This window comes from Rattus norvegicus, chromosome 8, assembly GCF_036323735.1.
Source record: "Rattus norvegicus strain BN/NHsdMcwi chromosome 8, GRCr8, whole genome shotgun sequence".
Classification (NCBI taxonomy): domain Eukaryota; kingdom Metazoa; phylum Chordata; class Mammalia; order Rodentia; family Muridae; genus Rattus; species Rattus norvegicus.
In genome coordinates this window covers 108,675,859-108,691,120 of record NC_086026.1, presented here as the reverse complement: position 1 = coordinate 108,691,120, position 15,262 = coordinate 108,675,859, and the positions used below count along the sequence as shown (strand labels likewise).

Sequence of the window (15,262 nt, the reverse complement as noted above, 5' to 3'; positions counted from 1 at the left end):
GCTCTTAATTCCAGACTAAACCCTCTAGACTTAACCTACTTCACGTACTCCTAGTGGCTCGATTTTAGCTGGTTTTTAAAACCACCAATTTCAGAGCTGACATTGGGGGTCGTTGTTAAAGTTTGGTCTTGAACACTTAAACCAATTACTTCCTAATTCTTGATCACTTTTCTCCATGCTCCCAGTCCATAAATATTCCTAACTCCCCGTCTTCTTTGTGAGGGCAATCTTCACTGTCAGCTTGACTGGATTGAGAAATGTCTAGTGCTTTAGTGAAGCAATCCTCAGTGTGATGATGTTTCCAGAGCAGATCGAGAGGACTCTGACCTAATAAACGGAATACTCCCTTGATGATTCACAGTATATCAGGGTTTTATCAGGACGGGGTGAAAGGTCATAAATGGAGCCAAGTCAGGGGAAGTGGGTTACTGGGAGCATGTTCTTCCTCTGGCTTCTTCCTGTACCCTCTTTCCTCTGCCTTCAGTCCATCATGCCTGCTCTGCTTTCTGGGATCACGGTGTGAAGTGGCCCATCCACCGTGCTGACCCTGCCGTGGGCAGACTGGCACCTCTGGAATTCTGAGCCCAAATCAAAAGTCCCTCCTGTAAGTCGTTTGAATCATTTTGGTCATTAACACAGTGCAAGAGACTAGCATATTCTGGTATATTTTGAACCGATTTTTGTGTGTCTGGGTTTTGTTTTTGTTTTGTTTTTGTTTGTTTGCTTGTTTGTTTTTAACTAACCAACATAGCCACCTTACAGGAGCAGTGAGTGGTCCCCAGAGAGTAGGCCCAACAACAGAACAGACATAGGTGAAGCGACTGAGGGCTTCTAGGGGCCCAGCAGATTCGAGGACCATGGTGATTTGAATACTGGGGTTCTTTGAAATGTTGTATGTTGAAACCTGATTTCTAACACAAGTGTTAAGAGGTGGAGACTTTAGGAGGTAATTAGGTCATGGGGACTCTGCCTACATGAGTGGGATCATTGTCTTTATCGGAGAGATGTGACAGAATCCATTTGCATCCATCCAACCCGGTGGATGTTTTGGAATAAGCTCCTCTGCCTGCCTCAAAATATGCCCATCACCCAAATGAGTTTTGTCAAGGGAATGAGTCTAGAGGTAGCCGTGTATGGAGAGGGGAGAGCAAATTTTATGTCTGCCTCCCGTATGTATCAGGGTCCACCTTAGGGAGTTTGGGTCTTAAAAGAAGTGAAAGAAAAGCTCTGGAGAATTGCAAGTCTGAGGTCTGTCTGGGTTACAGAGTGAGCTTAAGGCCAATTTGGGAAATTTATGAAGCTTCGAACACCGGCTCAGTCTCAGTATCACAAGGGAGAGAAAAGGACAGGGATGCCGGACAGTGGTTTTAGAGAACCAATGTCAGGAGCAGATTTACCTTCCACAGGTTTCAGAGCAGCAAGGTCGTGGGGTTTTGTTTCCCCAAGTTCACTCCAGCAACGGAGCCAGGCACCCAGAGAGGACTGACGGCTCATAGCAACGTTTGTTGTTGGGCGTTGCTCACAGGGCAGGACTTGATGATGTCTGGGTACAGGCTGAGGAAGGCTTGTTCGGAGAACAAAGGCATCAGGTTAGACAGCTACACAGGTAGGGCCGGGAAAGCAGGGCAGCAGATCGTAGACCGTACTGTTCTGCGCGCATGCTCCCAGAGCTCCCAGTCCCCAAGCTTGGTGCAGGAGCAAAACTTTGCAGTCTAAAGAATCAGACCCAGCACGCTGCTTTGCAAGATGGTCGGTCCATAGGCCATAATTGCACAGGTGAGACCAGAGCCCAGGTTGGGGAGCAGGGGACAGCCTGAAGCCACCCATCTCTATAGTGGCCACGTCCAGACCTCAGTAGTATCTAACCAGGCAACTTGCCTCCCTGTGGTTTCATGTTATGCTACCCAAGAGACTCTGGCAGTGGACATTAATGCTTTGACTCTCCCTACCACACCTCTGTCAACGTGCCCCACCCATTAGTTTCTGTTGGTCCGCTTCCTTTTCCCAAACAGTCCCTGCTTTCGTGCCTTGTTTGTTGTTGTTGTGATGGTGGTGGTGAAGGCTCTGTTTTACTTTGGGTGTTGTTGTTGTTGTTGGTGGTGGTGGTGGTGGTGGTGGTGGGTTGTCTTTTTTTTTTTTTTTTAGATTCAACATGAAAGACAGCTTATAACATCGCTGTTTCTGGGTGTGCTTTCTTGGCCTCCACATGTTGGTTTTCAGTTCTGTCTATTGTCCAACAAACAGCATGTTTCATTCTTCTTTGTGGGTAAATAATACTCCATTGTGTTTATATAGCCTTCATTTTCTTTACCTATTTATGTGTTAATGGGCACGTGGGCATATTCCATATCTTGACTATTGCACAAACAAAACATGGGTGTTCTAGGAGTTAGATTCCTTCAGTTATACAATTATCCATATTCATATGGTGGATATTTTTTAGGGTATTTCTAGGGTATTTTTAGGCACCCCTATACTGATGTTCATGGTGGCCGCATCGCCTTACACTACCAACAACAGTTACTTTCCTTTCTCCCTGTTCTCCCCATACCCCCTCCTTTCCTCCTCCTCTCCCTCCTTTCACCACTCGTTCCCTCTCTCTCTCTCTCTCTCTCTACCTCTCTCCCTCTCTCTCAGCTAGTCTTACTCTGTAACCTGATTGGCTAGAGAGAGATGTAAAGGTGTCTCCACTGTGTCTGGCCCTGTTAAACTGTTTTAGATCTGGTCTTTTGATGGCTGCCCACTCCTTTCCCCAGCTATTGATTGTGTTATCCGATCCTTGGGAATTTCTTATTGAAAACCTGAGATAGCCTGGACAGTAGTCCTCAGTTGGGTGAAGTCTAATAAGCATGTCTCTCCAGTCTCTTTCCTCTGCTGTACCACAAAACCCCGCTTGTCAACTCCTTTTAAAATTCTCATTTGGATTTCTCTGTTTTATTTTATGTCTGTGCATCTTTTGCCTGCACATATCTCTGTGCTCTTCTGTGCGTGCCTGGTGCCCACAGAAGTCAGAAGAGGCCATTGGATGACTGTGAGCCACCAAGTGGGCGCTGGGAACCAAATCTGGGTCGTTTACATGAACAGCAAATGCTCTTAACTGCCTTCCGATGGGCCGCATTTCGGGGACACATGGTGTTTGTCTTCCGTCTTGAGTTCATCAAGGACTCACTACACATTCAAGACTGGATGTTCATCCAGGTGTGGTAGCTCGGGACTGTGATCCCAGCATGTGGTAGCTGGGGACTGTGATCCCAGCATGTGCAGACTGAGCTGGGGGAAGGCCACATGAGACCTTCCAGGGCAGCCCAGGCTGTAGAGTAAGATGTTATCTCAAAAATAGCCATGCCTACCGCTCAGTCCCAATGTGTCCCTACAGTTTCTGCTTTTGCCTTGCTCCTTGTTTCTAGTCTTGTTCCATCGAAAGCTGATATGATAAAAAGAAGTTCTATTTTGTGTTTTTTAAGATTCGTTGGATTTTAAAGAAATCCTATGGCTCCTGAGAAGAAAACATATTCCACAAATGTTAAATGAAATCATCCATGGATGGCTATAAAATCTATCTTATCCGCAATACAGTTTAACTCTGAAGGCTTTGTGCTTTTGAGTCTGAATGATCTCCATACTGATGGGAGTTGTGTGTAAAGTCACCCCGTGTTGCTCTATTTGTGTCTGTCTGTCACCTTTATAACACTAGGGGTGGAGGGATGCCTGATGTGTTCAGAACACTTGCTGCAGAACTACGAGGACCAGAGTTCAGATCCTAAAACCCAGGTAACAAACCAGGCATCGAGCACATGTCTATAACCAGCTCTGAGGGCAGCAGAGACAAGGAGGGTGACTGGGTTTGCTAGTTCCCAACTCCAGACTCCAACAGATGCAGAGGCCCACAGTCAAACATTGGCTGGACCTTAGGGACCCTTATGGAAGAGTTGGGGGAAGGATTGAGGGCCTCAAAGGAGATAGGAACTCCATAGGAAGACCAACAAAGTCAACTACCCTGGACCCTTGGAAGTTCTCAGAGACTGAACTACCAACCAAAGAATATGCAGGGGCTGGACCTAGGCCTCCCTGCACATATGTAGCAGATGTGCAGCTTGGTCTTCATGTGGGTCCTGAACAACTAGAGCAGGGGTGTCCCTAAAGTTGTTTTGTTTGTAGAATCCATTCCCCTAATTTAGCTGTTTTATCTGGCCTGAGTGGGAGAAATGCCCAGCCCTGTAGAGACTTGATGCTGGGGGCGTGGGGGGGATTCTGGGGCAGACTCCACTCTCTCAGAGGAAAAGGGGAGGGGTGATGGGTCGAGGAACTGTGGGAGGAGGGACAGTGATCAGGATGTAAAATGAATAAGAAAGAAAAAAGAAAAAAGAAAGAACGAAAAGAAAACACAAGATCCAAGTTCAAGGAGAGATCCTGCCTCAAAAGAACAGATAGTGACAAAAGGCACTTGACAGCACGCACACCCCCACACACATATGCACATGAACTCACACATTTACTTACACACACAAATGAATAAAATTTTAAAGGCTATGAAGTGAGACAAAAAGTAAGCTAGAGAAATAATAAGGTGAACACATAGAAGGCTGAGGAAACAGAAGGAAAAACGAGCTCAGGAATGGCGGCTGACATCTGTAACCCCAGCACGGAGAGCACTGAGGCCAGCCTGCACAGTAGGGAGAGCCTTGCCTAAACAACTCAGGAGGTGAGTGAGCCCTATCTCAAACCAACACCCCAAAATGGGTGGGAGATAAGCCTCAGTAGCAGAGTGCTTGTGGCATGCTCAAGTCCCTGATGGGTTGGTTGTTTTAATTATTATATTGTTTTAAAGGGGGAAGGGGGAGTCTTAAAATATATTTGAAATAAATGCATTTAAAACGAGGGGTGTTAGAAAGTTACAGAAAAAAAAAAAAAAAAGGACAGTTGACATCAGAGACTTCTTTCTGTTCCTTTTTTCTGGACATCTGCCAGGTGAAGAGAGGTAGGTTTACAGCTGAAGTCTTTTTTTTTTTTTTGTCCTTGGTGGCAGCACAAGTCAACATTAATTCTTTCCTTCCTATACCAGAAGCCACTGTGGTCCCAGCGAACTTCGTGACCTACCTGTGGGTCAGGTAGGTTCACACAGGCTCCTTAGTTGTTTGTTTCAGAGTGGCACATGTCTAAAGCTCAGGGGCATCTCCTAACATGTATCTGAATGCAGAGGAAACAGAACACTAAGATCTGCATTGGACAGGGGACACTGAGACAGCCTAGCACTCTCAGGGTTTGTCAATGCCATCCAATGGGTGCCAAGGAACAGGGGCTGTGCTTGGAGCCCTCATCCCTCTCACACATGGTAAGGAGGCAGCACGAGGAGCCCAGCAACAGGCTTAGGGATGTCACTCTGCCCAGTAATTTTAGGTCTTCCTTGTCACTGAGGGCAGGGCCACCAGCCACTACATCAGCCATCGCAAAGCATACCGCTGCTTTCCAGTCAATCCACTGGCTAGGACAAGTCTTTGTGTTGTGCAGTGGTTTGGTTTGGTTTGGTTTGGTTTGATTTGGACAAGGTCTGGCAATGTAGCAGAAGATAACGCTGAACTTCTGATACTCTCCTGCCTCTACCTCCCAAACACTGGAATTACAGGGATGTGCCACCATACTGGCCTAGGGCAGCATCTGTTGGAAATCAGTTCAAATAGACAATGACTTGAGGTGTTAAAGCAGACATTTGTCAGGAAGGGACATGTCTGCGAACAAATAAAGAACACTAGTGTGAACATGTAGGTTGAGGGTGTGCAGTATGAAGCACATTTGGAGCCCAGAGGACAATTCTGCAGATCCATTTCTCTCCTCACACACTTACACAGGTTCCAGGGATCAAACTTAGGCTTGCAACTCAGGCCTGCAGAGTAAGTTGAAGCCAGCCTGGAATACATAGCACCCTGTCTTTAAAAAAAAAAAAAAACTGATATTTTCATCTTGGAAGGATTAATTAGCTATATTCTATTACTGTTTTGGCCCATTTTAATGGCTTTGTTTCTATTCCCTTTGCCCACTGTGTAGCCTGGGAAAATGAAAGATGTCGTAGCCATTTGGGATGTTATTTTAAGTGATGGAGTTCACAAGATTGAATTTGAACATGGGACCACATCAGGAAAACGAGTTGTATATGTGGATGGGAAGGTAGGAAGACATAACGTGACTTTGTAAGGTGTGTTACAGAGAAGCACTTGCTCACCCTCATACGCTCCTCTCCCCACCTCTGTCTCTGTCTCTCTCTGTCTCTCTCTGTCTCTCTCTGTCTCTCTCTGTCTCTCTCTGTCTCTCTCTCTCTCATAGCCACTCTCTATGTAGCTATTCTGTAACTTGTAGCACAGATGGGCCTAGCCCTAAGCTTTTATCATTTACTTTTTATGCGTAAAGGTGTTTGGCCTGTGGGCATGCAGGTGCACATGTGCCTGGTACCCTCTGAAGACAGAATAAGGCATCTGATCCCCTGAGTCTGCGGTGATAGCCAGTTGGGAGCGGCCATATGGTTGCTGGGAATTGAACCTGGGTCCTCTGGAAGAGCAGCAAGTGCTCATAAGCATGAGCCGTCTCTCCAGCCCTCACTCTTGTTTTGTTTTTTATCAGTATAGTTCCTTCATATGACAAGTCAGGATTTTTTTCTCTGTCAATGGTTATGCTATTTCACCTATTTATTTTCCTGTACAAAGCAATCTAATGACAGTTACAGAATATAAGAAGACAGAACCTGGCATTTAAACTGAAAACGACTTTTTTTGTTTCAGACAAGATCTCACTGTGTAGCCCTGAATGGTCTAGAGTTACATAGACAGGCTGGCCTTAAGCTCACAGAAATCTACTGCCATCTTTCTCCCAAGTGCTGGATTAAAGCCATGTGCCAGAGTTGGGGATTTAGCTCAGGGGGTTGGGGATTTAGCTCAGTGGTAGAGCACTTGTCTAGCGAGCACAAGGCCCTGGGTTCGGTCCCCAGCTCCGAAAAAAAGAACCAAAAAAAAAAAAAAAAAAAAAAAAGCCATGTGCCACCAGGCTCAGCACATGATTTTTTTTAACCTTTAGATTATGAATTTATAAAGTACAAATAACATTGGTTTTTGATCGCTGCCTTATTCATTGTTCCGTTGCTGTGAAGAGACACCATGACCAAGGCAACTCTCATAAAAGAGAGCATTTAACTAGGGCTGGATTACAGTTTCTGAAGTTTAGTCCATTATCGGCATGATGGGAGACATGCCCTCAGGCATGGTGGGAATAGTGCTGGAGATGTAGTGGAGGGTCAGATCCTGACCCACAGGCAGAGGAAGACTGGGCCTGGTGTGGGCTTTTGAAACCTTAACGCTCACCTCCAGTGACACACTTTCTCCAACAAGGCCACACCCACTCCAAAAGGCCACACCTCCTAGTCCTTATAATCTTTTCAAACAGTTCCATTTCCTGGTGAGTAAACATTCAAACACATGAGCCTAGGAGAGCCATTCTTATTCAAATCGTCACAATCACCTTGATGGTTTTATCACCTCTCCAATGTTAAGTCTTAAAATGTTAAGTCTTAAAATTCCCTTCCTTTGTATGTTTTAATCTGTTCTATGTCATCATCAAGGAAGAGGTAAGAAAAGAGTGGATGTTCCAGTTGCTGGGCAAAGAAACCTTCTGTGTTGGACCTGCAAAAACCAAAGCCACCATCCATATACTTTCTGGCAAAGGTTATGTTTTTAAATATACTCTGGAAATTGAGGGGAAAAGCTTCAAGAAATTCGTGGAGAACAGATCTAAAACCACCAACACCTGGGTATTGCACTTGGATGGCAAGGACTTTAGAATTGTTTTGGGTAAGTCGGGGTTGTTTCTGTGGAATGGTTTAGACTTTTTTCAATTGAAAATGCATATGCTATATTCTGCAATATATTTGGATTGCGTCCACCCCTCCCCCATCATCTCCCAGACCCTCCCCACAGCCCCACCCATCCAACTCCATGCTTTCTCTATCTCTTTAGAAAACAGATAAATTAAAAAGGCAAACAAAACAGAATTTTAAAATTGGAACAATCACAAGAAAACACACACACACACACACAGAGATACACACAAACACAATCAATAAAAACACAAAATTGGAAACTATAACGTGCAAGCAAGTAAGATTTTTTTAAAGGCCTAGAAAAAGTCATATGAGACCAAAGAAAAATAAGAATAAATCTACAAAAACGTCACCAAGTGTGTTTTCTGTTGGTCATCTGCTGGCTATGAGGTCCACCCTTAGGTGTGGTTTCTATTCCCTGCGAGACTCATTTGGAGAAAACTGATATTTTTCTTTGCAAGCAGCTGTCAGTAGGAGATCACTTCTTGGTTAGGGATGGGAGACTGTGCTCCACTTGCCCCTCTGTAACCCCATCTGGCTTGATGAGAGTTTTAGAGTGACTATTTGATTATTCCCTCCAAAGAGGTAAGTGGAGATTTGAATAAGACAGAGAACTCAAGCGCCATCTGTTTCCCGGGCATCCCTGGGAGCCATCGTCACTCAACCCTCAAGACTTTGGTTTAGTTTTGTTTGTCAGGACAACAATAAACATGAAAAGTCTTTATTTTACTCACTGTTTAACAAGGAAAGATAGTAAGGACCAGTTCAAAGGGGAATTTCAAAGCAAAGCATAGAACTGAAGATGTGGGCCAGTGGGACAGCACCTGCCAGGCAAGTGCAAAGTGCAAAGCCCTGAATATGTCCCCAGGACCAATATGAAAGGGAAAGCAATACCAAAAACAAACCCCCCAGCACATACACATAAGCACACACACATATATATATATATATATATATATATATATATATATATATATATATATATATGCACATGCAAGTATATTTGTACATATATACTTGGGTGCCCAAAAATGCAGTGGATTTACAAATAGATAGAAAACTATTAGTATAGGGCCTCTGGGAACAGGAATATAGGGGCACTCTAGCTGCAGGTCCCCTGTAGTCCAGACACCACCCGAATCTGAAGGGACCCAGTCAACAGCTCCCTACACCCAAATCCTGTGGGAGGGAGAGCTAAACCTTCAGAGGGGCAGACACACCTGGGAAGCCAGAAGAGACTACACTCTGCCCACATTTCTGACTCCAGAGGAAAACACCTAACGCCATTTGGGACCCCTGTGCACAGGAGCCCAGGAAAAGGAGGGGCAGGCCCTTCTGATTGCCACCCTCACAGAGAACTCAAACACAGTGCCCTAGGAGCAACTTCAGACCTAGGACCATAGGTAAGACCAACTTTTCTGCTCCAAGCGACCTGCATGGTGGACTCAGGACACATGCCCACAGAAACAGCTGAAGACCAGTAGACAGGAAAGACTACACGCCTGAAAGCAGAACACTCTGTTCCCATAACTGGCTGAAAGAGAACATGAAAACAGGTCTACCACACTCTTGATACACAGGCCTATAGGATGGTCTAGCCACTGTCAGAAATAGCAGAACAAAGTAACACTAGAGATAATCTGATGGCAAGAGGCAAGCACAGGAACCCAAGCAACAGAAACCAAGACTACATGGCATCATCAGCCCAATTCTCCAAAGCAAACATTGAATATCCAAATACACCAGAAAAGAAAGATCTAGATTTAAAATTACATTTGATCATGATGATGGAAGACTTCAAGAAAGACACAAAGAACTCCCTTAGAGAAACACAGGAAAACATAAATAAACAAGGAGAAGCCTATAGAGAGGAATACAAAAATCCCTGAAAGTATTCCAGGAAAACACAATCAAACAGGTGAAGTAATTAAAAATGGAAATAGAAGCAATAAAGAAAGCACAAAAGGAGACAACCCTGGATATAGAAAACCAAAGGAAGAGACAAGGAGCCATAGACACAAGCATTACCAACAGAATACAAGACATAGAAGAGAGAATCTCAGGAGCAGAAGATTCTATAGAAATCATTGACGCAACTGTCAAAGATAATGTAAAATGGAAAAAGCTACTGGTCCAAAACATACAGGAAATCAAGGACTCAATGAGAAGATCAAACCTAAGGATAATAGGTATAGAAGAGAGTGAAGACTCCCAGCTCAAAGGACCAGTAAATATCTTCAACAAAATCATAGAAGAAAACTTCCCTAACCTAAAGAAAGAGATGCCCATAAACATACAAGAAGCCTACAGACCTCCAAATAGATTGGACCAGAAAAGAAACTACTCCTGTCACATAATAGTCAAAACACCAAATGCACAAAACAAAGAAAAAATATTAAAAGCAGTAAGGGAAAAAGGTCAAGTAACATATAAAGGCAGACCTATCAGAATCACACCAGACTTCTCGCCAGAGACTATGAAAGCCAGAAGATCCTGGACAGATGTCATACAGACCCTAAGAGAACACAAGTGCCATCCCAGGTCACTGTATCCTGCAAAACTCTCAATTAACATAGCTTGAGAAACCAAGATATTCCATGACAAAACCAAATTTACACAATATCTTTCTACAAATCCAGCCCTACAAAGGATAATAAATGGTAAAGCCCAACATAAGGAGGCAAGCTACACCCTAGAAAAAGCAAGAAACAAATTGTCTTGGCAATAAAACAAAGAGAAGAAAAGCACACAAACATAATCTCATATCCAAATACGAATATAACAGGAAGCAACAATCACTATTCCTTAATATCTCTCAACATCAATGGACTCAATTCCCCAATAAAAAGACATAGATTAACAAACTGGATATGCAATGAGGACCCTGAATTCTGCTGCCTACAGGAAACACACCTCAGAGACAAAGACAGACCCTACCTCAGAATGAAAGGCTGGAAAACAACTTTCCAAGCAAATGGTCTGAAGAAGCAAGCTGGAGTAGCCATTCTAATATCGAATAAAATTGATTTTCAACCAAAAGTCATCAAAAAAGATAAGGAAGGACACTTCATATTCATCAAAGGAAAAATCCACCAAGATGAACTCTCAATCCTAAATATCTATGCTCCAATTACAAGGGCACCTACATAAAAGAAACCCTACTAAAGCTCAAAGCACACATTGAACCTCACACAATAATACTAGGAGATTTCAACACCCCACTCTCATCAATGGACAGGTCATGGAAACAGAAATTAAACAGAGACGTAGACAGACTAAGAGAAGTCATGAACCAAATGGACTTAACAGATATTTATAGAACATTCTATCCTAAAACAAAAGGATACACCTTTTTCTCACCACCTCATGGTACTTTCTCCAAAATTGACCACATAATTGGTCATAAAACAGGCCTCAACAGATACAGAAAGATAGAAATAATCTCATGTGTCCTATCAGAACACCATGGGCTAAAGCTGGTCTTCAACAACAATAAGGGATGGACACCCACATATACATGGAAATTGAACAATGCTCTACTCAATGATAACCTGGTCAGGAAGAAATAAAGAAATTAAAGACTTCTTAGAATTTAATGAAAATGCAGATACAACATACCCAAACTTATGGGACACAATGAAATCTGTGCTAAGAGGAAAACTCATAGCTCTGAGTGCCTGCAGAAAGAAACAGGAGAGAGTATATATCAGCAGCTTGACAGCATACCTAAAAGCTCTAGAACAAAAAGAAGCAAATACACCCAGGAGGAGTAGAAGGCAGGAAATAATCAAACTCAGAGCTGAAATCAACCAAGTAGAAACAAAAAGGACTATACAAAGAATCAACAGAACCAAAAGTTGGTTCTTTGAGAAAATCAACAAGATAGATAAACCCTTAGCCAGACTAACGAGAGGACCCAGAGAGTGTGTCCAAATTAACAAAATCAGAAATAAAAAGGGAGACATAACTACAGAATCAGAGGAAATTCAAAAAATCATCAGATCCTACTACAAAAGCCTATATTCAACAAAACTTGAAAATCTGCAGGAAATGGACAATTTCCTAGACAGATACCAGGTACCGAAGTTAAATCAGGAACAGATAAACCAGTTAAACAACCCCATAACTCCTAACGAAATAGAAACAGTCATTAAAGGTCTCCCAACCAAAAAGAGCCCAGGTCCAGATGGGTTCAGTGCAGAATTCTATCAAACCTTCATAGAAGACCTCATAACAATACTATCCAAACTATTCCACAAAATTGAAACAGATGGATCACTACCGAATTCCTTCTATGAAGCCCCAATTACTCTTATACCTAAACCACACAAAGACCCAACAAAGAAAGAGAACTTCAGACCAATTTCCCTTAGAAATATCGACGCAAAAATACTCAATAAAATTCTGGCAAACCTATTCTCAGTTCAGTGGTTTGCTGCTGGCATTCGCCTCTGTATTTGCTGTATTCTGGCTGTGTCTCTCAGGAGCGATCTACATCCGGCTCCTGTCGGTCTGCACTTCTTTGCTTCATCCATCTTGTCTAATTGGGTGGCTGTATCTGTATGGGCCACATGTGGGGCAGGCTCTGAAGAACTGAGAATAGGTCCCCTGTTGAAGGAATCAGAGAAAGAACTGGAAGAGCTTGAAGGGGCTCGAGACCCCAAAAGTACAACAATGCCAAGCAACCAGAGCTTCCAGGGACTAAGCCACTACCTAAAGACTATACATGGACTGACCCTGGACTCTGACCCCATAGGTAGCAATGAATATCCTAGTAAGAGCACCAGTGGAAGGGGAAGCCCTGGGTCCTGCTAAGACTGAACCCCCAGTGAACTAGTCTATGGGGGGAGGGCGGCAATGGGGGGAGGGTTGGGAGGGGAACACCCATAAGGAAGGGGAGGGGGGAGGGGGATGTTTGCCCGGAAACCGGGAAAGGGAATAACACTCGAAATGTATATAAGAAATACTCAAGTTAATAAAAAATAAAAAAAATAAAAAAATAAATAAAAAATAAAAAAAAAAAATTCTGGCAAACCGAATTCAAGAGCACATCAAAACAATCATCCACCATGATCAAGTAGGCTTCATCCCAGGCATGCAGGGATGGTTTAATATACAGAAAACCATCAACGTAATCCACTATATAAATAAACTGAAAGATAAAAACCACATGACCATTTCATTAGATGCTGAGAAAGCATTTGACAAAATTCAACACCTCTTCATGATAAAAGTCCTGGAAAGAATTGGAATTCAAGGCTCATACCTAAACATAGTAAAAGCCATATACAGAAAACCAGTAGCTAATATTAAACTAAATGGAGAGAAACTTGAAGCAATCCCACTAAAATCAGGGACTAGACAAGGCTGCCCACTCTCTCCCTACTTATTCAATATAGTTTTTGAAGTTCTACTCAGAGCAATCAGACAACAAAAGGAGATCAAAGGGATACAGATTGGAAAAGAAGAAGTCAAAATATCACTATTTGCAGATGATATGATAGTATATATAAGTGATCCCAAAAGTTCCACCAGAGAACTACTAAACCTGATAAACACCTTCAGCAAAGTGGCTGGGTATAAAACTAACTCAAATAAATCAGTAGCCTTCCTCTACACAAAAGAGAAACAAGCTGAGAAAGAAATTAGGGAAACACCCTTCATAATAGTCCCAAATAAAATAAAATACCTTGGTGTGACTTTAACCAAGCAAGTGAAAGATCTGTATGATAAGAACTTCAAGCCTCTGAAGAAAGAAATTGAAGATCTCAGAAAATGGAAAGATCTCCCATGCTCATGGATTGGCAGGATTAATATAGTGAAAATGGCCATTTTACCAAAAGCGATCTACAGATTCAATGCAATCCCCATCAAAATACCAATCCAATTTTCAGAGAGTTAGAACAATTTGCAAATTCATCTGGAATAACAAAAACCCCAGGATAGCTAAAACTATCCTCAACAATAAAAGGACTTTCGGGGGAATCACTATCCCTGAACTCAAGCAGTATTACAGAGCAATAGTGATAAAAACTGCATGGTATTGGTACAGAGACAGATGGATAGACCAGTGGAATAGAATTGAAGACCCAGAAATGACCCCACACACCTATGGTCACTTGATTTTTGACAAAGGAGCCAAAACCATCCAATGGAAAAAAAATAGCATTTTCAGCAAATGGTGCTGGTTCAACTGGAGGTCAGCATGTAGAAGAATGCAGATCGATCCATGCTATCACCCTGTACAAAACTTAAGTCCAAGTGGATCAAGGACCTCCACATCAAACCAGATACACTCAAACTAATAGAAGAAAAAGTGGGGAAGCATCTCGAACACATGGGCACTGGAGAAAATTTCCTGAACAAAACACCAACGACTTATGCTCTAAGATCAAGAATCGACAAATGGGATCTCATAAAACTGCAAAGCTTCTGTAAGGCAAAGGACACTGTGGTTAGGACAAAACGACAACCAACAGATTTGGGAAAAGATCTTTACCAATCCTACATCTGACAGAGGGTTAATATTCAAAATATACAAAGAACTCAAGAAGTTAGACTGCAGGGAGACAAATAACCCTATTAAAAAATGGGGTTCAGAGCTAAACAAAGAATTCACAGCTGAGGAATGCCGAATGGCTGAGAAACCCTAAAGAAATGTTCAACATCTTTAGTCATAAGGGAAATGCAAATCAAAACAACCCTGAGATTTCACCTCACACCAGTGAGAATGGCTAAGATCAAAAACTCAGGTGACAGCAGATGCTGGGGAGGATGTGGAGAAAGAGGAACACTCCTTCATTGTTGGTGGGATTGCAGACTGGTACAACCATTCTGGAAATCAGTCTGGAGATTCCTCAGAAAATTGGACATTGAACTACCTGTGGACCCAGCTATACCTCTCTTGGGCATATACCCAAAAGTTGCCCCAACATATAACAAGGACACATGCTCCACTATATTCATAGCAGCCTTATTTATAATAGCCAGAAGCTGGAAAGAACCCAGATGCCCTTCAACAGGGGAATGGATACAGAAAATGTGGTACATCTACACAATGGAATACTACTCAGCTATCAAAAACAATGACTTTATGAAATTCATAAGCAAATGTATGGAACTGGAAAATATCCTGAGTGAGGTAACCCAATCACAGAAAAACACACATGGTATGCACTCATTGATAAGTGGATATTCGCCTAAATGCTCGAATTACCCTAGATGTACAGAACACATGAAACTCAAGAAGGATGACCAAAATGCGAATGCTTCACTCCTTCTTTAAATGGGGAACAGGAATACCCTTGGCAGGGAATAGGGAGGCAAAGTTTAGAACAGAGGCAGAAGGAACACCCATTCAGAGCCTGCCCCACATGTGGCCCATACATATACAACCACCAA

At 42.8% G+C, this 15,262-nt stretch overlaps 2 protein-coding genes across 10 annotated transcripts in view; one reads left to right on the top strand and one right to left on the bottom strand.

Moving 5' to 3' along the window:
• Nucleotides 1-1,559, bottom strand: part of Cep70 (centrosomal protein 70) — a 53,059-nt gene extending 51,500 nt beyond the window's left edge. For 2 of the 5 annotated variants that reach the window (XM_063265896.1, XM_063265900.1), the window contains exon 1: nt 1,398-1,559. The gene's annotated coding sequence lies outside the window, so the exon portion shown is untranslated. The remainder of the gene's footprint in view (nt 1-1,397) is intronic. The other 3 variants (XM_063265891.1, XM_063265895.1, NM_001017470.1) reach the window with 3 other exon arrangements.
• A 23-nt stretch (nt 1,560-1,582) lies between these two features.
• The window catches only part of Faiml (Fas apoptotic inhibitory molecule like), an 18,148-nt gene continuing 4,468 nt past the window's right edge, over nt 1,583-15,262 (top strand). The window contains exons 1-6 of one of the 5 annotated variants that reach the window (XM_039082580.2): nt 1,583-1,776; nt 3,695-3,771; nt 4,527-4,702; nt 5,063-5,108; nt 6,043-6,162; nt 7,604-7,832. In XM_039082580.2, the coding sequence (XP_038938508.1) occupies nt 6,052-6,162; nt 7,604-7,832 (340 nt within the window). In that variant the 5' untranslated portion in view covers nt 1,583-1,776; nt 3,695-3,771; nt 4,527-4,702; nt 5,063-5,108; nt 6,043-6,051. Of the gene's footprint in view, nt 1,777-2,131; nt 4,703-5,062; nt 5,109-6,042; nt 6,163-7,603; nt 7,833-15,262 lie in introns of those variants that run through there. The other 4 variants (XM_039082579.2, XM_039082581.2, XM_063266444.1 and 1 more) reach the window with 4 other exon arrangements.